Source organism: Pleurodeles waltl, chromosome 8, assembly GCF_031143425.1.
Source record: "Pleurodeles waltl isolate 20211129_DDA chromosome 8, aPleWal1.hap1.20221129, whole genome shotgun sequence".
In the NCBI taxonomy this organism is placed as follows: Eukaryota; Metazoa; Chordata; class Amphibia; order Caudata; family Salamandridae; genus Pleurodeles; species Pleurodeles waltl.
The window spans coordinates 1,158,886,412-1,158,912,309 of record NC_090447.1 but is presented as its reverse complement, the minus strand read 5'-3'; the positions used below and the strand labels follow the sequence as shown (position 1 = coordinate 1,158,912,309).

At 41.7% G+C, this 25,898-nt stretch overlaps 1 protein-coding gene across 1 annotated transcript in view; it reads left to right on the top strand.

The window, feature by feature from the left end:
* The window catches only part of LRCH1 (leucine rich repeats and calponin homology domain containing 1), a 666,761-nt gene that overhangs the window by 340,469 nt on the left and 300,394 nt on the right, over positions 1 to 25,898 (top strand). The window contains exons 5-6 of the mRNA XM_069205389.1: positions 12,243 to 12,379; positions 23,111 to 23,241. Coding sequence (XP_069061490.1) covers positions 12,243 to 12,379; positions 23,111 to 23,241 — 268 coding nt within the window. The remainder of the gene's footprint in view (positions 1 to 12,242; positions 12,380 to 23,110; positions 23,242 to 25,898) is intronic.

Genomic DNA, 25,898 nt, shown 5'->3' with positions numbered 1-25,898 from the left:
TGTCCCTGTTTTTTGCCTCCCCCCTCCCCTATGTCGTAGGTGCAGTACTCACCGTGGTCTTCGCCGCCGGCATTGGTGATCCTCGTAGAAGAACAGGACGACTAGCGCTGGGAGAATATGAAGTTCCGGCTCCATGCTGTCCTCCTTCCTCGTGGAGTGTGTAGAGGTGAGCGTTTTTCATTCGAAATGCCTGTTTCTGCCATGTTTTTCTCCGCGTTGTATCCGCCCAGGATAAGGTGGCGGATTGGCCTGTCATCATAGTGTGGGTGGTACATTGTCTCCCGCCTGTCTGTTGGCGGTGACCGCCAAGCTGTTAGTCTGTAACGCCGTGGCGGTCGGAGTGTTAAAGTGGCTGTCTTTGTTGGCGGTTTCCGCCACAGTCGTAATTGCAAAATATTTACCGCCGGCCTGTTGGCGGCCTTACCGCCACTTTAACACCGTCCGCCAGGGTTGTAATGACCCCCTTTGTGTCCTGTATTAACTACCATTAAAAACTTAAATACACCTAGAATTCCCTCTGTTGCATGGTTTGACAATTGGCAACCATAGATTAATCTCACAGAAGATCAGCTGAATGAAATGGTGCCGAATGGTGCATGCAACTCTTCACTTTCCAGTTCAGATGGGTAGTTGGTGTGGCCCGTTGACACTAAGGGCTTCAATACATGTTTTTAAACTCTTCCAAGGGTTTTGAAACTTGCAAACCAGACACCTGTTATGTTCAGTCACAACTCTTGGGTGTAGAAGCTACCTAAAGTGTAGGCAGGTTGTGCCAGCATGGCTAGAACATTCCACATTGTCCACTGTTTAACAACATGTATCACTTCTTTCAGACACCATGGATAAATACAAGATTGTTTATTAGGTCCAAGATCTCCTCTTTTTAAACATTTCTTATATGCCATTAATAATTACATTTGGAAAGTTTCACAACAAGAAGCTGCTGAATGGTTGCAACAAATTAGTATGGAAAATTTAGAAAAGGCATTGACTGTTGTTGGTAATGGCATGAATACATTGTCTCTACTTGTATTTATTCATTGAAAAATATTATGTCATCTGTGTTTTGTATCATACTAAATAGCGTGTCTGCACTTTCACATGGACAAAGTCAATTGAGACTGATTTTGCAATTGAGTTGGAAATTGCAGGATTTAAAATCAAATAGAGTGCCATGGAAATATTTGAATGCAACAGAATTGTTTTTGCCTTATAGCATGTCGCATTTCAAACAGGTCAATGCAAAGAAAAACATGACCCCCCATTTTGCTTAATATACAGCATTCAGAGAAACTGCCTTTAAAAGTAGCTGAAACATAACAAAAATGTGGTTAATCCATGGTTTCATTTCTCTGTTTCATTTCACGTAATTTCTGAACATTTTCAGTTGGAAAGACACAAACTGACGGGTGGCAATTTTTTGCATGAAACTTGGTTTCTTCCCTTCGATTACAAATGTGTGGGTGGAAACAGAGAGGTCTTTCTTAGTGAAAACGAATGATGTATTTTCTTGGGCCATTCATTAATTTGCAAAGAGATAACACTGCTTGGAGCGTGCAATGCATCCATGGCTAACTTTGCGTGTTATTTAAAGGGAGTTTCCGTCTCCATGGTTAAGCCAGTTTTTTGTTACTTTCCAATAGGAGTTACTTGATTCTGAGTAACCAAGTTTGCTGTGGAATGAAGCTAGGTGGCCCTTACATTGTAACTGTTTCAATGTTCTGACTTGCAGTATGAGTATCTTATATCCTCCTACACATACACGTCTGGGGAAATTATCTTGTGGCCAACAGTCTAAACAGTTCTAAAATTAACTTTGATAAGTTAAGCTGACTGAAAGCCTTATTGTTTCAAAAATTTGTAGAACTAACATCTGCCTGAGAATTTTTTGATCTCCAAGTAGACTGATCTTCCTCAGGAGGGTAATCACTCCTGCACACTAACTTGCTACTGCATTTTGATGAACTTGTGCATATCATTTTTATTGCTTCTAATACCGCTGGAATGGCACACTTTTTTAAAGCAAACGTGTCTGGATTTGTTTATGCATTTCTGTGTTTGGTGTGATTCAGTCCTTTATACATTCCCTAGTCTCAAGTGTTTTTGGAGGCATTTCGTTTGTGCTATTACTGGTGATTGCTATATTGGTTCTATTTTTGCTACTCTGCAATGGATGGTTCACAACAAGGCCAAATGGTGATGGAACTGCCACACATCCTTCTGAGTCGTGAATGCATGGTTCAGTACTTTGGAGTGTCCTTATTACATAACCGATTGAGAATTGGGATTTGTCTCTACAGCCAGCACGGTTTTGGGGTGTCTTTTGAATGTGCACTAGACTTCTGCCTTGCTACTCAATTGGCCCGAACTACAGTCATGAGTCAGCTACTGAACGCATTTGGGTGCACATCCAGTGTTGTACTGTGCTGCTATCATTGCTACAGGATACTTACTATGACTCGCCTGTGCCATTTTGGATTAATACTTCCGCTCCAGGGTGTATGGCATCTGGCTCCTCTTTTAAGGCTGCATTCCTGGCACCATTGTCTTCTGATTGCGCTGTGTCAGGATGTAAGGGACGATAGGAAGGATTACTTACCTACTGCTCACCCTTGGGCCACATTTCAAGTCACTCCCACAAGTCGCAACAACAATGAACTCATTTTATCCCTGCAGGCGTTCAATGAAAGAAGCAACCTGGAAGAAGGACAAGACAGGGCAGCAGGAACAGACATAAAGGGCGAGCGCAGAGGGACTAAAAGAAGCATGTAGATGACAGGAGGCTGAGTCACGATGCAATGTGCACGGCCCAGCGGAGACCCAATGGAGGGGAATGGAAGGAGCTGTCTTGTAGGGGAATGCAGAGCCCGAGGACAGAACTGCTGGTAGCAAGGACCAGGAGCCCCTCCTACCCTGAGGAGACTCTGAGCAGAAGAGCAGCAGTCAACACCCCCCAGGACTTGCCAGTAGGATGTATTGCCCAGCCATGCTCCCAGAGGAGCGTGGCATTCTCCCAGAGTGGCTAACATAGGTGCGTATGTGCTTATGGTTTTGAGCCAGGAGGTGGGAGGGGGCTACAGAGATGATGGGATGAGAGTTAAGGTAATAGATTACACTACCAGAGTACCCCGCACTTTACTCTAACGCAAAGGCTGAAAGACGAGAATACTCACAAACTTAAGAGTGTTCTCAGTGATTTAATTTCTTATTGTTTTTTTTTTTGTTTGCTTCATGTTTCACCTCAGGTCGAGGTTGTGTTTCCTTTTAAGTACAAAGACCCTCTCAGGGGCAGAACCTTGGGGCAACCTACCTTTGCACAAACTGGGTGATCTTAGGACACAATCTGGTAATGGGCTCCCACTCACCCTACCCTGTCTACTTAAAATCAGAAATAAAGAGGAAACAAGCACTTACCTGTGTTTCTCCTTTTCTCCAAGGACACTTCTGGGCCCATACCTGCGAGGAACCTATAAGAAGGAGAGAAGAAGAAAATATTGGAAGACTTGGCAAGCTAATACCTCATCGAATACTCACTCTAAAATAAAAGCAAAGACTAAATAAGCTGTTTTCTAGTCTTCCTTCACACACCAAGCGACAGACTGGTACTGACCATGTTGGTTCCTTGGAACTGGCTCTTCAGACTTTTGTGGATCTGTTGTTTGTGGATGCAGGTTCCTTCCTGGCCCCCAGTGAATCTATAGACATGGTACACATTTCAGGGATACCGTCCTGCACGTCTGGTGCCTCCTAGACTCTGATTCAGTTCTTTGTTTTAAAATTTTTATTAATTTTTTTAATAGTTTGCGTGAGGTTTAATTGCCATTTTTGAATGGCTTGCAGTATCCTCTTGGATTATTAAAGCGTCTTATTATGCATTTCAGCTCTTTAAGTTCCTTTTATTACTAGTATGTATATTGTTTTAGGGTAGTCTACTTTCTGACCAATGGGAGGGTGTTCCATGGCCTGCTTTAGGTCTCCATTTTAGATTCATGTTTTAGCTTGACAGCTTTTTTTAATGCTAACTTTTCATATAGTTCTCTACTAGCAGGAGATTGTGCTGCTCACTCATTCATTCATGGTAGGCATTGTCAACCTGTAGTCCGCTCATTTGATCCAGGGGTGTACAATCAGAACGCAATACCTTTGTTTTCCTTTTCCGTGCTCGTTAGGAGTCAACCCTTTTTGGCGAAACAAACCAACAATTACTGATTATATATGTAGATTAAGTCTCTATATTCTGACATTCTTGGTATATGCACAGTCCTACTAACCTCGTAGGAACCGTATAACACCTTGCTGAATCACTATCCACAAATAGTGACTGATTACTATTATATCTATTTGAAACAAGTACAGGATTAGTTTTATGGGCACTGAAATGGTCTCAATGAATGTTAAGTGAGATTACTCAAGAAAAGATCACTGAGTCTATTGCATCAGTATAGAGGTTTTCACAATTGCTAAATACCGCCTACAACACTGCTGAAATTGTTTTGATTTTTACATCACACCCGCTAAACTGAGAAAGTGATGAATGCAAGATACACATTGTCCTAGATCCAAGTCACAAGAAGCAGACAGGATACATATGATTGTGACATGCCCAATAATTCATTATATTCTTTAGGCAAGATGTGCTAATAAACATCTTGATTGCCATAGGCTTTAGCATTAAATATGACCTGAAATTAACTGATGGGATTTAGCTGGGCCAAACAAAAATCTAATTGTATTTTTAGTTATATTTATTGCACATTAACATATTGCACTTAACTGAAGAGCAACATTGAACCAGAGATCTTTATGGATTTAGGAATTACTTGACATTTATAACTTCAGAAAAGAAGCAACAGAATGAAAGTAATTTTTTTAAAAATGCAACCATGTATGGGGTCACATACAGGAGAATATTTTGATTGAATTAATTTAGAAGCCCCCAATAAAGAATGAACCTACCCAATGGACTTTTGTTTGCTTAATTTATTTCTTGGGTTTTGATCCCCATGAAATCTGTTTCATACTCCTGCTGTATTCATGTGAACCTGTCTAAAAAAAATGCAGTGCTACAAGTTGTAGCCTAGAGTTTGTCCTGCACTTGCAGCTTTATCCTGAAGACTCCAATCCTAATAATACTTCACCAGCTTACTGCAAAATCTTTTTAAAGACTGCTTGCCCTGTAAAGTAAGACCTCTTTCTTCAAGATAATGCCTTAAATTGCTGAAGTACTTGGTACAACAGCCATCTCCAGGTGATCATGGCTTGTTCAAAGTCAGAAGGACTCCTGCTTGGAGTTTCATGGCCTCACTGAGTAGAAATCTTTTCTAGAACTATTTTCTTTCTACAGCTCAGGCATATAGAACTCTTGTCATTGACAAAGTTTGCTGTGACGGAAGAACAACTGGAGGCAGATTACTTTTTTATTTCCTCTTGGAAATTTGCCATTTCTTCAGGGTCACCCCGGATGTTTTGCCATTTTGCTGAACCATATTTGTTGCTGCCTGTACCCTAGCTAAACCTTGGTGAAATTGCCTTCAGCATTTTGAAATGGGCAGACCCCTAATTGGCCTATTTAACTTACCTCTAAGTCCCTAGTATACTGTACCAAAATGTACCCAGGGCCTGCAAGTTAGATGTCACTAGTGGACTGTAGCACCCATTGTGCAATCCACTCCAGTAACTATGCAAACATGATTGCAAGTCTAGCTGTTGCAGTTTTAAAACTGCAAATTCATCTTTTCAAAATACATCTTTTGACAAGTCAAACCTTTCCCTTTAAATATGTATTTCACCCCCTAAGTAGGCTTTATTGCCCACTTTGTAAGGTACATGGTATTTAGTAGTGGGGCATGCAGGAATTTAATTTTAAAATATGTCCTTACAGTAAAACAAACCTGAAAAGGTTATTTTCACTGTAGCGAGGTTGGCTGTTTCACAGGAGAACAGTGAGTTACATTTTTAGATTTAATAATGCTCATTTTGATGTGGGAGCAGCTAGAAACATTGAAAAGATTCTTTTCATAGTTATTCAAAATCCCATTTAATGATTAAATAAGATATTGTATAACTATTAAGGGAAAGGAACTTTTAGAAAGTTACCTTTCCCATGCCTAAACCCTCTAGATGCCCATTTGCATTTGTTCTCCCTCTGCTGTAAGCCAGTAATTAGCACTTGAATAGGTGTTGTTAGACCTGACAGCCTTAGGGTGGTCACCCCTAACGTTTTGCCTACCTTTCTCCACTTTTTGGACACTGTTTTTGCTGGTTTTAGGAATCTGCTAACCAGTGCCCTGAAAACATGGTGACATTGGTTCATACCCAATTGGCTTATTTAATCTACTTGTAAGACCCCAGTAATGGGCACTACTTGTGCCCAGGGCCTGTAGATTAAATGCTACTAGTGGGCCTGCAGCACTGATTGTGCCACCCGCTTAATAAGCCTCTTAACCATGCCTCAGGCCTGCCATTGCAAGGCCTGTGTGTGCAGCTTCATTGCCACTTCGAGTTGGCATTTAAAAGTACTTGCTAAACCCTAAACTCCCCTTTTTCTACATATAAGTCACCCATAAGCTAGGCCCTAGGTACCCCATAGGGCGGGGTGCTATGTAGATAAAGGCAGGATATGTACCTGTGCAGTTTATATGTCCTGGTAGTGTAAAAATCCTAAATTCGTTTTTACACTGCTGTGAGGCCTTCTTCTTTCATAGACTAACATTAGGGCTACCCTGATATACTGTTTGAGTGGTAGATTCTTATCTGAAAGGAGTAACAAGGTCATATTTAGTATGGCCAGAATGGTAATACAAAATCCTGCTGACTGGTGAAGTTGAATTTCATATTACTATTTTAGAAATGCCACTTTTAGAAAGTGAGTATTTCTCTGCACTTAAATCCTTCTGTGCCTTACAATCCATGTCTGGCTAGGTTACTTGAAAGCTCCCTTGTGCATTTACTCAGACAATCCCAAACACAGGATGCTCAGTCACACTTGTACACATATGCATACTGAATGGGTCTTCCTGGGCTGGGAGTGTGGAGGGCCTGACACTTACATTTCAAAGGTCAGCGTCCTGTCATCACACAATGGACTGCCAAACCCCCTACTGGGACCTTGGCAGACAGGATGGAACTGAAAGGGGGCCTGGGGCACTTCTAAGCCACTCTTTGAAGTCTCCCCCACTTCAAAGGCACGTTTGGGTATTTAAACAGGGCCTCTGACCCTACCAACTCAGACACTTCTGGACAAGATACCACTGGTGAAGAAACTCTGAGCCAGAACCTGCAACCTGCCAAGAGGAACTGCCTGGCTGCCCAAAGGACTCACCTGACTGCTTTTCTGCGAAGGACTGGGGCCCTGCTGTTGCCCTGCTACCTTGTTGCCCTCTGGCTCTGCTGAGAAGTGCTCTCCAAGAGCTTGGATAGAGCTTGCCTCCTGTTCCTCGAAGACTCAGGGCATAAAAGACTTCTTCCTGCAAAGAACTCCTTGTGCAGCATAAATTTGATGCACAGCCTGCCAGAAACGACGCACAGCCTGCATCGCAGTGAGAAAATCACCACACGCTGAACTGGAATGACGCAGCCCGGCTCCCCGAGTGGAGATCGACACAGCACCAGCGTTCCAACTGGAACTTGGACGCACAGCCCACTGGATCGACTCAAAGCCGAGCTGAAACAACGCAGCCCGACTTCCTGCGAGAAGAATTGATGCAGCGCCTGCCGTGCCACAGACATTTTCACCTATCAGATCGACCCAGCTCCTGTGACTTTGTCCTGCACACCCAGGATTTCTCCGCATCGTCCCCAGGGTGTCCGGATAACCCACAACCCGAACAGGATCTAAGTCAGAAATTGAAGCAAAGCCTTCCCTGCGTGAAAACTTATGGACACATCATCTGTGTGCGCTGGAGAAATCGACGCACATCTCCCCGTTTTCCATGCATATCCTCCTCTGCGGCCCCTTGTGGAGATTTTGAATGCAAACCAGGTACTTTGTGCTTTCAAGAGATGGCTGTTGCTTTTTAAGAACCATAGACTCTTTTTATAATTTTTCAAAGTGATATTTCAACGTGTACTTATCAAATCTTGATTGTTTTGACCTGCATTTATTCAGATAAATATTGTATATTTTTCTACACACTGTGTGGTGTTATACTGTTATTGCATGAGTTATTGCACAAGTACTTTACACATTGCCTTCTAAGTTAAGCCTGACTGCTCAGTGCCAATCTACCAGAGGGTGGGCACAGGATAATTTGGATTGTGTGTGACTTACCCTGACTAGAGTGAGGGTCCTTGCTTAGACAGGGCGTTACCTGACTGCCAACCAAAGACCCCATTTCTAACAGCTGTGAATTTGTTTGAAGGAGCAAACAATAGGCTGACCTGACTGGGTAGAGATGACACCTCTGAACCTGACAGAATGTGCAGGGTGGAGCCGTGAGCATCCATTTTGAAATTAAAATGTTAAACCCTGCTTGAATGTCCCATCGTGCTTACAGGCCTGAATGGGCTTTTCATATGACACTTGAGTTGCACTTCAAAGGAGATAAACAGGATGGCAAAAAAAAAATTGGTGTATCTTCCAGCTTTTGTTCTTCCAGACTTCTGTCTCTGAGGTTGTTGTGGGTACAGGACTTGCCTCAAACTGGATTTTAGTGTTAGATGTGGGAAGACACTAGCATTACTGCACATTCCAGAGACACATACACAGCCCTCAGAGCCCAAGCTTAGTGTTGCAAAAGACTTTCGTCATCTTGAAATAAGCAATGGGGGTAGCGATAGCCTTAGAACCTTTACCCTTTTTGTTAGGGGGTCTACATGTGGGTCATGTTCCCTCTCACCCACTAGTTTCTGCCAGGCATACATTTGGCATCTCCAGGCATCCACTTTAGAACACTGCTGGACCTATGGAAGATCAGAAGTGGACTGACCCTCCTGTCTGGGACTGAAGAAAAGCCTTGAACACTGGACCTGCTTTCCCTCTTGTACCCAAGGCAAAGAAGTTGACTCCAAGAGTCATGAGGTTGACTTCTTGTTAAAGCTACAGGGACACAACAAGCGACAAGAGGCCTCTTGCTGCAAAGGCCTAGCTCACCAGTGACAACTGGACAGTGACTGGGCCCTCCTGTGGGCCTCTGCCTGCTACCCTTTGAGTCTCTGAGTGCCTCCCCTGAGGTCCTGGGGGGCTTCAGAAGTGTACTCTGGTGGTGGATTGAGCCTTAAAGGGCTAAACTCAGAAGGTAATATCTTTGTGAGGACAAACCTGTTTAGTGAATCTGGCCTGCCATTCATCACAGGCAGCATAAATGTGTGCCTATGTCCTGTTTACGTGAGATCATTGAATATCATTGGAACTTTGTGCTTCTTTGTTCTACTTCTACTCATAACTTTAAAAATTAACTTTCTTGGATTTTTTGTCATTTTTGTGCCAATTCATTAATTTAATTTAACTCAATTTTTCTGATTCAATTTGGGATTTTTTTTGTTTTGCATGTTGATTTTATTACTGGTTTAGTACTGCATAATTACACATTGCCTATAAGTTAAGGCGTGTCTCATCTGTGCCATAGCTACCAGGGGGTTGAGCTCAGGTTAATTTAGTGACTTTAGTGACTCACCCTTACAAAGATTGTGGTTATTACCTGAGCTAGGTAGCCCCCCAATTAATACACCAATTTCATACATAGCCTTTTTATATTCTTGATGTTGCCATGGTAGCTCATAGACCTCTCAAATGGGTGCCTCCTGTAACTGGTGTCATTGGAAATGTCCCTGTCTCATGGTGTCTGAACTGCAGGGAGATCCATTGATGTGTTTGGCTGTTGTCTTGTATGTGGCCCTGTGATTTGCCAGAAGGCCCAAAGAAACGGCTTCTTTGCATCTTCGTTTGCATGGGCAAAGACAAAAATATGAAGAACAGTCTTAACATTTCTGTCGATTGCTCTCCCTTTGGTCTTTCTTGATAGGTTTTTGCTTACATACCTCAGGGGAGGCTTATCTGCCCCCCAATTCTTTGCCTGGTTACCTAATACCCCATGACATGCTTAGCTATAGGGTCCAGGACTTGTCATTGGACATCCTCTAGATCAGCCCCTGTGTCTGACCCTTGTCTGTACAGGTAGGTTTGATGATGATCTTGCATATTTTGACTGCATCCCCACCAAAATATTTATCCCACATTGTGTAACATTAAAAGGCCTAGAATCCTGTTGCCCTTCCCACACCTTAAATGGGCAGTGACACTCACTAAAGCAGCTTCAAGTCATGTTTAACTTGTGGCAGTGAGAGGTGCTGACCTTTTGGCTGCAATCTTTGAGACTGGGCATGATCTCCCTAATGAATTAACTGGTCACAGCTTGTCCACCTGGAAATTCTTTGGGATAGTCTAAGTGCTAATGAACAGTTACTCCCACTCGTCATCAAACAGGTGAGTCTCACAGTGATAGCTGTCCCTAACTGACCCATGCAGGCTTCTTGCATGTTCTATTTCTTGTGACTTGTAGTTCAAGACGACCTCTTCCTTGTAACACATAGATGTTTATGGGTTCAGAACCCCCCCTTTGTGTGTGTGGTAGTCACTACCCTTCCACAGTCACCTCACTGTACTTAACTAACCTCTTTATCAAGAGGCCCCTCCTGGAAGTAGCCAGATAAGCTGCATATATTACATGTAGGAAGCCCCCACTGTGTCTGATTGTACATGCAAGTGGCATAGCCCACTCAAGCAATAACTAGAACTTCCTCCCATTAATGATGTAACTCCATTGCATAACCAGCCGTAGCCACCAAATTTCCCTCTATTAACTGTTAATGTTACAAACCAAGTCGGCTCCAGTTTATCTTCTCTCCAGTATGCTTTTTATCCCAGGTGGATTCATGATGACTACTGACTTCATTTTGCTTCTACTGTTCTCTGACTGTTACCAGTACTGCTTCAACTGTTTTCCCCATGCAGGCCTGATCCACATTCTGGGCGCCACATTTACTAAGATTTTCACTATTTATAAACCCTCCAAATCAGTGGTTTGTGCTGGATAAACGCTTTTTAAATGATTTTTGTGATCTGGAAAACGTTTTTTGAATTGCAAAATGTATTTAAAAATGCTTACCGTTTTGGTAATTCGAAGGGGGTGTATTTTCGGCTCCCTTCTAAATACCGAATCAGCACACTGTGTCAATGGTTTTCATCCATAATGCTGAAACCATAAAAAATATACACACTGCCATGTTGAGGTGATAACTCATTTGCAAAGGGGGTGAAACCTCTTCCCCTTAGCAAATTGGGTTGACCGTTTCAAGGTGAGTCGGCAATGGGTCCACTGTCAATAATGTTTTTCAAAACTGATGTTTAGAAGAAAAAAAAAGCAGCCCCCGTTTCTTTAAAGTAAATCGGGCCGCTTTTGAAAAAAAAAAAAAAAAAAAAGAAACAATGTTTCAGTTTTGAAATGGAGATAGACATGATGGTCTGCTGTCCCTTGCAGGTCGCCAATCTTGTTTTTACTGCCATTTGGAGAGAGTCGCAATTTGTGATCAGCCTAATAAATGTTCATTAGTCAGGTCGTTCTGTGACCCCCTCCGAGTCATTTAGGAACCGACCTATTAGCACGTAGGTCAGTTTGTAAAATAATTTAGCGGTTGCAAAAAGTCAGCACGCAAATTGTGACAGCTTTTCACAACCACATTTGAGTACCTATGGCCCCTGAATCACAAAATAAAATGAAATAAATAAGATGGCAGCTTGTTGACCGTAATCAAGACCAGTTGGAAACAGTAGTTGGATGTGCAGCAAGGGCAACTAGGTGGAAGAAGGAAAGACAGTTTGTTGTTTGTAGTAGAGACACTCTGTTGTCAGAATGGGCTACGTGCTAGTTCAAGCCACCGAATATGAACCAGGTGTACTATCCCTTGACCTCAAAACACAAATTTCACTCACAGTGCTGACACGCAGGCTCTCCGCATGTAGCGCTTCCTTGGGCGACCCAAAAAATTCTGATAGGTTGCTAACCTCAAAGAAGATTGGGCCCATAGGATTCGTTGACACACCAGGGTATACATTTCTCATGCATCGCTACTCACTTTAATGTATCTCATTTGTGTCAGCAACATTTTTTCATTGTGTGGACTCCTTGGAAATATTTGCTGCCAAATTCATCCAGCAGTGTCTTTGTTTTACAGTATTTTTATTTCTCTGACCAAGTGCATGAAACTGCGCAATAAACTCCTTTATCCTTGTTCTTTTATTTCAGAATTGGTAGAGCTTCCTTTAGTTAAATTCGACTTTTCCTGCAATAAGGTTCTAGCAATCCCAGTGGTCTTCCTAAGGATGACACAATTACAAGTTTTGGTGCTAGAGAACAACCCCCTACGGTCCCCGCCAGCACAGGTAAGCACTTTGTAACTTTGCATGTACTCATTAGGAATGAAGTGAGGTTAGGGGAAGGTCCCAGTTTGTTTTTCTTCTGTATAAAATAATGAATGTATTCAGGTTGTCCAAGACTAATTAACTCAATTTCTAAGGTAGTCTCAAATGTCTGACTCCTTAAAGCTCTGCAAGCTAATTAGCTGTCTTTTTTCAACACGCTTTTGTATGCTATTACAGGGCAGCATGTATTCATATCTTAGCTCTCTTTCAATCCACTCATCCTGGTTTAGACCTCCTATTAAGCAACCAAACTTAGACCTGTGATATTTCTTTCTTCAGTCTCTATTCTATGGCGCTTTTGGTCCCTGCAGGCTCCACCCCCCCTCCCAGTCCTGTCTCTGGCATGAGGTTAGATACCCTGCCGTGCTACAGATGCCTTCTGCTTTCTAATGGCCTTGTGGGACTTCTGTGTATCACTTCGAACATCATCTTTCACTTCCCACTCAACCTCTCATCGCCTCACCTGGTCCACCTTTGCTCCATCTAAATCCTCTGAGAAATATATATATATATATAATATAATATAATATAATATACATATATATATATATATACCGACTGGTGCTTGCTAGTAGGCAGTTAAAGTTAGGACCTATTTTCCATAGGAGGAGCATTTTTTGTTTTGCCAATAACTTTGGTGCCATTCGACGAATCTTCATGAAATTCTCAAAACGTATACTTCAGTTAGTTCAGCTGCTGTCTTGAAAGCTTTGTGGTGATCCGTCAAGTGTGGGCTGAGAAAAAAAGGGAAGGGGGGGACGAAATACGTTTTCCTCATTCATTTTTCCATAGGGTCTTTAGACACACCTTCAGCCCCAACTGCTGAACGGATTTACAGCAAATTTGTCATGAAGCTAGATTGTGGCGTGAAGATAGTGCTTTTTGTGATTTGATGTAAGTCCATTCAGTAGTTTTAGAGGTATTTAAGGTTAAAAAAAATATAGGTAACTAGGGATGTGGATGCACCACAGCAAGAATCTCATTGGCTGGCCGCAACCTGACAGGGAAGTTGCACCCGCCATTTTGTTTGATCGGGGAAACAGTCGCTGGGGCTCAAATTTTGGCTGCAATGTGGATGAAGGGGTCATAGTAGGACTCCTTGAAGGGATTACTTTTTTTGACATTTTTCGAGAATCACAGAAGTACTCATACAGCCACTCACACAACTACTCTCTCACCCATACAGCTAGTCATACAACCAGTCACTCACCCATACAGCCACTCACACAGCCACACACTCACCCATACAGCTACACACCCACTTATTCACCTATACAGGCACTCACAGACCCACTCACTCACCCATACAGCCTCTCAATACAGCAAATCACTCACTCAAACAAGCACTCACACACTCACTCATACACACACAACCACTTACATACCCATTCAGACCTCCATGCAAGCACCCCCACATCAGCTCACATACAGCCATTCACACAAACACTTACTCTCCAATACAGCCACTCACACATCAACTCACTTAACCAAACACCCACCTAAACAGCCACTCACCTGTACAGTCACTTACACATCCAGTCACTCACTCATGCAGCCATTCAGACACCCACTTACTCACCCATACTGTCACTCACACACACAGCCACTCACTCACCCACACAGCTACTCACACACCCGCTTAAACACCCATACAGCCACTCTCACACTGATACACACAGTTACACAGCCACTCAAATGATATATGTTAGAAGTAGTATCACTCATTAGTAGTACACCTAGTATACTAATTTAACTTTTGTAGTAACTTAGTATATATGTTTAACAATAATAAACTCTTAGAAAATACTTACACTCACTAGATTATGTCATCAGTGATATAATTTGAGATGTCATCAGTGATGTCGCTGAACATTTCATGAGTGATGTAATATGTGAGGTCATAAGCAGTTCATTACGGGGGTGTAATTTATAGTTAGCTCGGGTAACTATAACTGCTGAATTTCACTGGTATTGTATGAGTGAAAACTGAGCCTAACCACAACATCCCTCTAACCTTTGTTTTTTCAGTGAATATATATGTATTGGCTTTTAGACAATGTTTGTTTTTATGTATGCGTGCCTTCATTCAAAATAAGCATTGCCAAATCCAAAATGTTGGTAGCCAACCCCAGACCAGTGGCACTATCGTCCAGAATGCAATTCAGCATGAATGCCTGAAAACCAGGAAACCGCAAGAACACTCCCTCCCCATTTATAGTCCCAGTGTATTCCAGAGGTGATTTTACTCTGCCTTTTTTTGGCGTCACGTTTGCTTGCTCCAATCAGTGCTCTTTTAATTTACTCCAAATACGCTGATTGAAGTATATAAAGCAATTGAAAAAACATAAACCAAATAGGGCCCCATACTTTTTCTTCTGTCATGTACGCCACCGGAGTAAATGGCACCCATTGTACTTCGGATATGTTATCTGTGCCATTAAGTTTCATGATAATTTTACTGACCTCTTGCCAGGCAAAGAACGTTTCACTAGTAAAAAGCATTGGCAGTGCCAACCATTTTGGCATTTTTTTGTGAAAAGATTCTACCACGCTTCAAAGCACAGGGACACAATAGTTAGCAATAGTGTAAGTTTCCCTTACACAGAGATACAGCAAAGGTGGCACCAACAGTGTGCATGCTTCTTCACACAGTGAGAGCACTTACAGCTTGTCCAGCAGCACTGCACACTTCCTTTACGTAGAGCAGTAACGATGTTGCAAACGTTCCTTACACAACCTTTACAGCAAAAGTAGCACTCCTACACGCACAGAATTTAGATTATCAACCAAACACCAGGATAGTGATAGTGACAGAAAGCTGTGCTTGTAGCAACGCAGTGTATTTGTGTTGTGTGTTGTCTGAACTCAGAGATGTATGTTCCCATTAATGTAACGTGAGTCATCAGATAAATGGTGTTGGATCAGCCTAACGCTGCCATGCTGTCATCAGAGCTGGAAATTGTATTATGGTGAAGTTGCTATACTTTGCATCATCAGGAAGCTGTGCTTTTAGCCTGTCCACTCTTTCTTGAGCTCTGTCAGGCCTTTAGGTGATGACCTTTTAAATATGGCTCCTGCCTGGATCATTTACAGTACCTGCAGTAGGTAGAACAAAATGAAACTGTCTGTGAAAAAAACAGAGTAGTTAGTACCCAGGGGACCACAATACTAAGCGTGGGTAAAGATGGATTTCATGTGGGGCCTGTGTATAAGGAATAGACATTTAAATGGGGGCTGGAAGTGACTGGTACTCCTCTCCTAAGTATAAACAAATTCCCGACTGCCATAACAAGAGAATCATGGTTTCAGCTCCTCCGCATGGTGGCCCAGTTGCTGCTCCTCCGCTATGGTGGAGGAGGTTGACCCCCCTCCTCCTCATCCCCCCCCAGCCTCCCAGCAGCAGCAACCGCTTCAAAGCCTTTAACAAGGAAAGGATAATAAAACTAGGTTTAAGGGACAGGGCTTGTGGGATGACGAGCACTGAGGGGAGTGCACTGTGCACTCCCCTCACTGCACATGTATCTTTGGCCAGCTGTCTCAGGCCAGCTAAACACAAATGCGCAGTGTGCTCTCTCCAGCCCGGCCCTGTTGCCAGGCTGGAAAGAGCAGGCACAGGCTCCCAGTCTGCCTGGGGGCACCCTGGCTAGGCTTTCACAACCAATCCTAACACTGCTTTGAGCAGCGTCAGGATTGGCTGCTGGGCAGGCTCAGAGCCTGTGCCTGGCTGGCCTGATGCGGAGACGACAGAGGATTAGCGGTGCACAGGTAAGATAATTATTATTATTTTTTTAATGTTATTAATGACCCACCCCGCCCCCTGTAGCCCGCGCAAGCCACAACTGAGATGGCCACTCACTTTTATTCATGTGAAGTACAGAGGAGCATATTGATGAATACAGTTGCCCTGTTTACTGCAAGTGGCAATGAAAAGGATTCTTTCCTAGATACAGTAAGACGTGATGGCTCTTGCTGCTTCCTGTCGAGGGTCCATTGCTTGAACGAAATACACAGCAGTAGTTTTCACTAGTGAGGGTTCAACAGCACTTTGACAAAGTGCAAACAATAATAATTGCGAATAGTTGAGATTCTAGCGTGTCATAATCAATGTGAAATATTGATCCTTTAATACTTGTTCTAGTGATAATTACATTTATATATATGTAGGAGTCAGATGAGTGTCAGCGTGGGCTGGTGTTCAGTGTGATCTACAAAGTAGGAATCTATTAGCTATCACACTTATTAAGATCTAATTATCAGTGAAATGAGAAAATAATGTGCTTATACATTACAGAATAATGAATAATTCAGGATTTCAATAAAAGTACACTTGAAGTAACCTTGAAAAGAGCCAGCAATTGTGGAAGGGTTCTAGAGGACCTAAAACGATTGGAACTGTTGTAAGCTATTTTATAGATCTTCTTGTAGGAGTGATATTCTGCTTGTATATGAACTTTTACTTTGCTCGATTTTCTTTCAAAGTATGCCAGAGAGGTACTGTGCAATTTTGTCAAGATGAAATTCAATTGCTCAACTTCGGGTAAAAAATGTAACAAGCGATTAAAGAAAGTACACAAGGTTACACCCTGTGTGAAATAAATTTAGCCTGAGACTAATTTGAATATAGAGCATAAACTCCAGTGTGATAGTCTTCGCACTGCATTCACCTCCGTGACATTCACTGTATTAACCATGCATGTGGTAATGGCAAAGTTATGTTTGCCAGCATTCCACAGAATCGTCTTTATCCGAATTAACTATTTCAGTATAATTTCTGTGTTTATTCTGATTTGGAATATATAGACTTAAACAGTATACATTTAGCTAAATTAATTGAAGAGGAATAACATCACAGTAGAGTAGTAGCTGCTTATTTTGTATTATTTTATTTGGAGCTCTTGTTTCCGATGAACTACAAATCATAGTGCTTCTAGCAGAAGGCCTAAGAGAATAGAAAAGGATAGGATAATAGATGAGAAAAAATTCTCTAGCCAAGATTTCAGGACATGACTGAATACCAACAGGGCAGTCAGAGACCACTGCAACACATGGTCAAGAAAACCAAGACAGAATGTTTCAACTCTTTTCATCAAAAATTAAGCCCTGCCTTCTAAAAACTTACTTCAGGATAATGTGCGTACCTTAATTCACTCCCCCTTTATCGAGGGACCCGTGCTGTATTCAACAGCTTTCCTGAAAGCATTTTCAAACTTATAGAGCTTAATTTTTAGCTCTGTTCCTCATGTCACTGAAGTGAGCAGACTGTGACAAGTTTAAGCTCATAAATGTTGGAGAGAAAAACTAATGTAGAAAGCTGCCCTGACATGCACTTTTTTCTCAGTTCGACATAGGTGCCTTTCTGATTAAATCCCATGCTAGAAGGTTAAAGTTGATGCTAAAATGTAATTTAGACTCTAAACTAGTAGTGTTTGTAGAAACTAATTTGAATCTCTTGTGATTAATGAAAGATTAATGACTTTGAAAATATATGCAAGTGAGAATCTAGTTCTCATCTACACCTAATGTAAAGCAACAGCACACCTTTTCCATTTTAATGAAATGTTTTACTTATACCGATGAAATATTATTAATGATGAATTTATGACTTTGCTAATTGTGTGTTTTATTAACAAGTACCTTTTAGATGCATTTTATATTTTCTTGTGTTAGCATAACTGAGGACTACAAAGCTTGCATTTCGCATTCATGTAAACGTGATGAATTGTTTTTTCATAACGTGAAGCCTTCTTTCAGAGTTCCTTTCCATGAGAAGCAAAGTCCCACTTGTAAAAATAAATCTATTGTTGAAACGTAGAAGAACTATATATTCAGTTGTCCTTGAATGTAATGCAGAAACTTGATCTGAAATTGCATACAAATTGCCACAACCCATTGGAGTCGCACCGAAAGAGGAGATGTTTTCACGACAGACCTTGCAGAGTGTTGGAATGTTGCATCCTGAAGTCTGTAAATGATCCTAACTGGATGATGCCCCTTTTTCGTAATATGAAGTTATCCAAGTAGCCAATCGGAACATTTCATGTGGACTATTGTAGTTGCTGATCGAACTTTGCTCAGATGCGAAGCAGCCCTTGTTTTGTCTTGAATTGATACAGACACTATCCTGATGTTTGATGACCAGATGCTTTTCTGTCAAAGATTCTCTGAATGCTGTGTCCCTTGGAGAGGTATCTTCCTCTCTGTCATTTTCCCTCCCCCCCTTGACATGCCCATTTAGATTAGACTCTCCACAATGCTAATGCTTCTTTTACGTTTTCTTTGTGCCCAGTAGCCCGATTTATATCACTTTTCACATTATTTTTATCCTTTTTATATTTTTTATATTGCCCACATGTGCTACTCACCACACATGTATGTCCCTAAATTTGGTTAGCCGTAGGGTTGACATATGCCCATCCACTAATTATTGAATTGATTGAATTTGAATTGACTAAATGTGCAATCTAAGCACCACGTGATTTCTGTCTCTCCGATATTTCCATTGACTTTCGGTGTTGTTCTTCTTGAATGCTTAGTTTTATTGATATTAGTACGCCTCAACTTATTTCGTTGCCATGGGCAACCCTTGGTGATTATGTATCCCTATAACTTGATTGTTCTCATAGTTTACATGACTTTGAGCTTGTTTTTTTTATATAACTCTGAACTATATTCCTGATTGGAGTTTTCCTTCCGTGGCCACATTGGTCATGGTGTCTAAATTATTGGGATGGTGTTGAAATAATTGTTTTTGGTTCACCACGCATCTTACTGACTTCAAAAGGTTCATTGACCTCGATGTGCATTTGATTCCTGCGGAGGATGAAAAACACGTTCACAAAACCAATAAAAGGCATCAAACACACCACAGCATTTTATCAAAGGCTTTAAGGTGTTCAACCAGTTCACCCCAACCCAGAAGTAACTACATTGGCTCAACCTTAAAGCCACCAGTATATTCAAGAACAGTTGCATTCACTACAACAGCATCCAAAATGGCACTTCTGTTACATAGCTTTGAAAACAACCCCTTCAGGTGAACAGCATCAAACAAGGATTCAGGATATGGCCACAATGGAGACTAAGAAATGCGTGATGAAAAAGACCCGAAGGGAGACCTTAGCCATTTATGCACCAGGTATCTAGATAACATGTTCATCAGCATCCGAATGGGTCTAAAACCCCTCCCAATTCAAAAAGGAGCTGAAGACACCTCTCTTCTCAGAAGTACTATCTACACATACCATAGGAACTGTACAATCAATCCTGAATAATATTCTGTAATGCACGCTCCCTGTTCACCATTCAATTGCTGTCCATTTCAGTCATGTGATACAAATACCATTAGATACAGATAACCCTACATGAATGCACATGTCTAATCTGGGGAACTAAAGCATTGTTACACGGCGGCGAGGCAATAGTCACTCTTAACCCCTGTATCGTACCTTTTGAATTAGGGACTTTTGGTGGCATACCGTTAATCATCAAGGACAGCTCTGACATTTTTATTTGATAAGCTATGGAAGCTAATTAATAGGTTGCAGATGAGAGGCAACCAAGTGTATTTGTGGATAAAAAAACACTTAACAGCTTCCAACATTCTGAACAGTTAGACATCTTATTTCAGAGGCTGAAAGATCAGCCTTAACATATCGGGCATGATCCAACCTGATCCAGCTTAGTGCTTACCAGGAATGTAAGCCCATTGTAATTGGCAGAAATATATCTTATGTAATATGACATATTCATTTTGAGTTCCTGCTGTTTGTCCAACAATCTCACCTGAAAATCAGGCTCATTGAACAAGAAACTGTTTTCTTTTTATTAAAGGAAACCCCCCCTACAAAAACGCCAAGCAACTCATAGGGCTTTTGGGCCAGATGAATGATGCCATTTTACAGGTTTACAACTGCAAAAAGAAAGTCGTGGTTGGAATGCATACATTGAAATAGTGGTCTGCAGGCCACCATCTCCCTGTTTGGAGCCAATCACAGCGAGCCACAAAAAGGAACCTGCTTAACTAATATTCATTAGGAAGGTCATTTAGCGACTGGCGATTTTGTGACGCAACCTGTTAGTACATAATATCTGTCAAAACCAAAGACAGATCAGAGAATGTCAGTGCACGATTTGTAACACTTTTTGAGACCTGTCTGTACACCTTGCCCTACATTCCTGAAAATGTATAATGTACCGATGTTTAGATCCCAAAGTGTGAATATCCATTGCACAGTTATTTATCAAAAGGCCACAGCTCTAAATCTAGCACACTGACCGAAAAGGGAGCCACTTACATTAAGTGGGATATGGATGTCTTGGACCTTATATAAATGTCCCACATGTACATTCTAAAGCAGCGGTGTTAGCACAATGTCTATGAGATGCACAGGCACTTTCAGAAAGGAAGAGGAAACTCCATTGTATCGGAAATCTTTGTTATGTGGGCATTCCTGTTGAAGACATCAATAATACCATAATAAATACCATAAAACCAGGAGCCCTACTTATAACTCTTGTACATCTGTAGTACTGTCTCCTACAATATTCCCAATAAAAGCTCCACCAGGCATATGTCAAATGTGGCCTAAACCTGCTCAACTCTCTCAAGTTTTAAATACTACTTTTCATAGCTTTCCTGTCTTTATTATCTCACCTGGGGCTCAGCAAGTGGCCTCAACAATCCACCATCAGGAGTTCTGCCAAGGATTGGTGATAGGGTAGACAACGTGAAGAGAGTTTTAATAACAGAGTTGCCCAAGATCATTCTGGAAATCAGAGGAGAAAAGGAATGGAATGGGCAAGCTCTGCTCAGGGTAACTAAGTCTAAGCTCAGAAAGAATAGGCCCTCGAGGCAGTTCAGCATTGGGAATAACTAACATCAAGGATGTGCAAGACATACATATAACAACATCAGTAATAAAGTGGGTGCAGGGTAAAGCACTCTGGAGCTCCACATGGAAAAACAATAGACAAGCAAGTTCCTCATCCACTCCACTGTTGTTACAGATACTAACTGAATATATCCACATGTATATGTACATATAAAATATGTATGTAAAGACACAGTCTGTGGTAATATTATGAAAAGCACTCAGTGTAGACTAGGAACAAAACCTAGGATGTCAGCTGTGCCCACAAATCCTTGTGATGATACAAGAATACACAAGGTGGTAACAGCAAGAGTAGCAAACTAAATACACATCCACTGTAAACAAGCAGCTACAAGAAAAAAGGGAAAACTAAAGTAATACTTGGCAGAAACCAAGCAGTCAGGAAACTGAGGACTGAAGATTCATGGATAGCAACACAGACTACTTTTATCTAAGGAATCAGGGCGTGGAAGAGGAAGACTTACAAAAGAACTACATTAGAAGTGAAACTCTGAAGTAGTGCTCGCTAAACCAAGAAACAGGGAAACACAGCAGAACAGCAGAGGTTCAGGAAACTAGGAAGTACTAGAATAAAGTGCAGGCTGAAGAAGCTAGGGAGCAATAAACGGCAGTGCTGGTTCAAGAAACCAGCATACACTGAAAACAGTGCGGGTTTGGGAAACAATGATAAAAGTAGGTGGAGTATGACATATCTGGAAATTAAATATTAGACAAACAGGAACACTACATCATTGAATAAATCTAGAATGAAGAAAACAAAGGTTTAAAAGATCTAATGATAACATTCCACATGATAACATTCCCGGTGTGTGAGTAAGCTAGCACCTGCAGGCCACCGGTGTGCTCATTCCTCCACCCATACCTGACCTGCAAGGGTACGGATGAATCAGTGAGCAGGTAAATCTAGGGATTGAAGTCTTTACCAGGGAAAGCCTGTAGAGTCACAAAATCTGGCGTAAATCTGGAATATGAGACAAATCCATAAAAAAATTCAGGGAGCTGTAAACCTGCATAGGTGTATTTAAAAGGGCCAAGGATTCTGGAAAATGTAGTCATTAGGAGGAATAGCTAGCTGCCTATTACAAACCTAGCATGATTCCACGATGAAAGGGAAGTGCAGAATATTGTTCAATAATCTGAAAGTAACTATTCCGATATATCACAAGGGCAGAGAGTTTATTTGAAGACTGGAAAGTCCACCAGTCATGTTTCCCTAATAGTGAGAGCAGGAGCGCAGGGAATGAATCACGACACTTATACAAATATTGAATCAAGCAAGTTTATTTTTTTATGGTTTTGGAGGAAGAAGTGTCAGAAGGTGAAACGTCCTACTTGGGATAGAAAACTGTAAGTTCTGAGTCTTATGCCTCCTTTTCATTAAAATAAAAATTGTGTGTGTGTGCCTTTGAATTACCATTGCTTTGTTTTTGTGTTGAAATAGTATTTTAGTTCTTTTGAAATACCTTAACATAATACTTATAGCATAAATTAATTTTCAGCTTTTCAAAAGTAATATCACCACTCCACATGTTTGTTCTACTACAATGTAGCTAAAGGTAATTTATATTTACCACATACTAAAGCCATTCGCATGAAAGGCAGTGTAGAATAAATAGTTCAGTGTAGAATAAATAGTTATCAGAATCATAGTATGTTAATTTTATCTATGTGTTGCATGGTGGCAAATTCATTCCTGTCTTTGGCTTTCCAAAAATGTCTTGTGCTAACTTGCTAATATTTTTCATGTTTCTTGTTCAATTTTTACTGAAGGTGACCTAATTGTGTGTTTTTCATTTTTTAGATTTGCACGAAAGGTAAAGTGCATATATTCAAATATCTTAGTATGCAGGCATGTCAGATTGACAAGACAACAGACCCTCTTTATCTGCATTCTATAGAAAGGTCGCATTTACAACAGCAAGTAGAGGAAAGGTGAGTTTTAAATGTTCATTGCATTTGTTTCCCTTGCCTAACAACATGGATAGAAACCTTGTCTCATATATATATATATATATATATATATATATATATATATGCTCGCATATGTGTGTTAATGTTTAGATAGATAGATTGTCCCAAAATGCAAAATCCCCATGCATTTTCCTCTTAAGACAGGCTACAGTAAAAACTGCTGAATGAAATGACATCAAATTCGACAGGAAATTATATTTCTGTCAGCAGATTGTGCTTTTTGTGAATTGGTGTAAATCTGTTTAGTAGTTTTCGAGAAATTAAGGATAAAAAAAAAAAAGCAATTTGGACGTTTGGGCCCTGCAACTCTCTGGAGAACGCCAATTTAAAAATAGACCGTTCTGTTTGGCTCATGGGAGCTATATTTCCCTTGGGCCATCTCACTCTCACGAGAGTCAGACTCTTTTAAGAGCATGCTCTCATTGGCTGCTAGCAACATAAGAAAATTGTTTCTGGCAGCCATTACATGACACAGGGACTCAGTGCCGGTCCTGAAGTTGTAAAAACATAAAACTGTATGGGGGCAGGTTAGGGGTACCCTGACACCCTAGCCCCCATGAAGAGGACCCAATGGGACCCCACCAATGTCCACAAAAAAGGTGCAACACTCTGAAGGGATAGAAAGAAACTCAAAAAACAGAATTGGTGGATGGGCTGCATTTAAATGCCTAATGCCCCAGGTAGCCCAGGGCTGATTTCATATGGGGGAGGGTTGCTATGTGGTCCCCTTCCTCCCGGGCCTCCAAAGGTCCTGGGGAGCCCACTGCTCGGGGCCAAAAACTGTTTAGTGGGGAGGGGAGCCATGCTCCCCTCCTCGAGCGGCCAGGGACTCTGCGCCTTTGAAGACCTAAGGAGCCCACTCCTGGGGCCGAAATATAAGAGAATGAGGGGAAGGGGGCATCTGCCTTCTCTTAAAGGAATCAGTCCGAGAATGGGCTCAAGAGCTGAAATTTAAGAAAATGGAGAGGGGGGCCTCACCTGCAAAGGCCTTTGGAGCCCACCCCAATGGCCAATTCCTTTAAGGGAGGAGGCCTGAGCCATTATTTGCCCTGGCAGTAGCCTCGCAAACCATGTCCTGGGGAGCCCACTCCAAGGACATAGTAGTTACCCTGCCCACAGCAGTGCAGAAATCTGTACTTGCTCTTCCTTGACGAGAGCATTATTAAATCTCCAAGCGGGAACAAACACCAAGTGCACTCCCATTGGGCAGGAGCTTAAAAAATGCTCCTGCCCTTTGGGAGCCGACTTTAGATCTGTTTCCCTGCCTGCAAAGATGCAGGTAGGGAAACAGATCTAAATATTGCTCCTACCCACAATGACCAGCGCCAGAAGCTGGCCCCTGAGGGCAGGAGTAATGCTGCATCAAGCTGGATGCGGGGAGCCAGCTGGGGCCGTGGGGGCCTTGGGGCTCCCCCCCTCATGGCCTCCAACATCACTATGGTGGGTGCCCTTGGTGGGCAGCAGTGCACTCACTCTTTATTTCCCTGGGGATTGGGTCCCCGGGGCCGAAGTCAGCCCTGAGAGTGGGGCAGTGTGCATCCCTCCCAATAAAATTTGCGACGGGCTCACCTTTAATTTAAAAAAAAAAAACAGCCTTGGTGGTTGTAGTCCTCAGGGTCAGGCCCTGTGGCTAAACCCCCACTGCCCCCATGTGCAGTGTGGTGTTGGCAATATGGAGGGGTGTTGGCTGCAGGGCTTGGACTTGGCAGTATGGGGGATGTTGGCTGCAGAGCCTGTCTGAGGCCATGCGTCGCAGGTGGTTGCATTAATGTAGGGTAATTAAGTATTACTTTACATTAAAAAATCCTAGAAATTCTTTTTTTTTAAAAGCAAAGGTTAAAGTTAGATGAATATGTCACTGATAACATGAACATTTTGCATTAAAAAAATCTGAAATTTACCAGTTATAGTTAGCAGCGCTAGCTTTAACTTGCTGCCCCTATTCACTGCCTATAGCCTCATGAATGACATCACTCATGACATGTTCTATGATGTAATTTATGGCACCACTATTGACATCTCAAATGGCTATAAATCATAATTATACTAAGGATTTAATGACCACTTGGTTCAGTTCTACAGATTTTCTTTAACTGTTTGGGAAATGCTTTTAAGTAAATGTTGCAAGCAGAAAGAAAATGTTTCTGAATCGGATTTCCATTGGTTATGATGTGGGTCATGATATGAGGGTCATGATGTGCACACAATCTTGGACTAAGTGGGTTTTAATTTGAGGACTGCTTGGAGGCTACGAAATTTGGAGCTGCTCAGCAGGGCAACCGTAAATCTTTATGAATCCATGAAACATTGTAAATAGACCAAGAGTTTTTAGCTTTCTCAGGATCTCCACAAATATGTATACGTAAAAAGAAGCTCAGAGAATGTTGCTCACCAAAGAATTTCAAACACTTCCAAAATTACTAAGCTTCATCCTTGGGAAGCATGCATGGGAGCAGTGGCCAGTCTTCTTCAGGACCTTGTAGTGTACTGGGAGGCAAAGGAGTTGACATCAAATCTACAATTTACAATTTTATGAAGCCCATTCAGCCACACAAAAGGACCAGGAATCAATATTGACGTTTACTAGATTTATTTACAGTTTAGTAATCAATCCAATA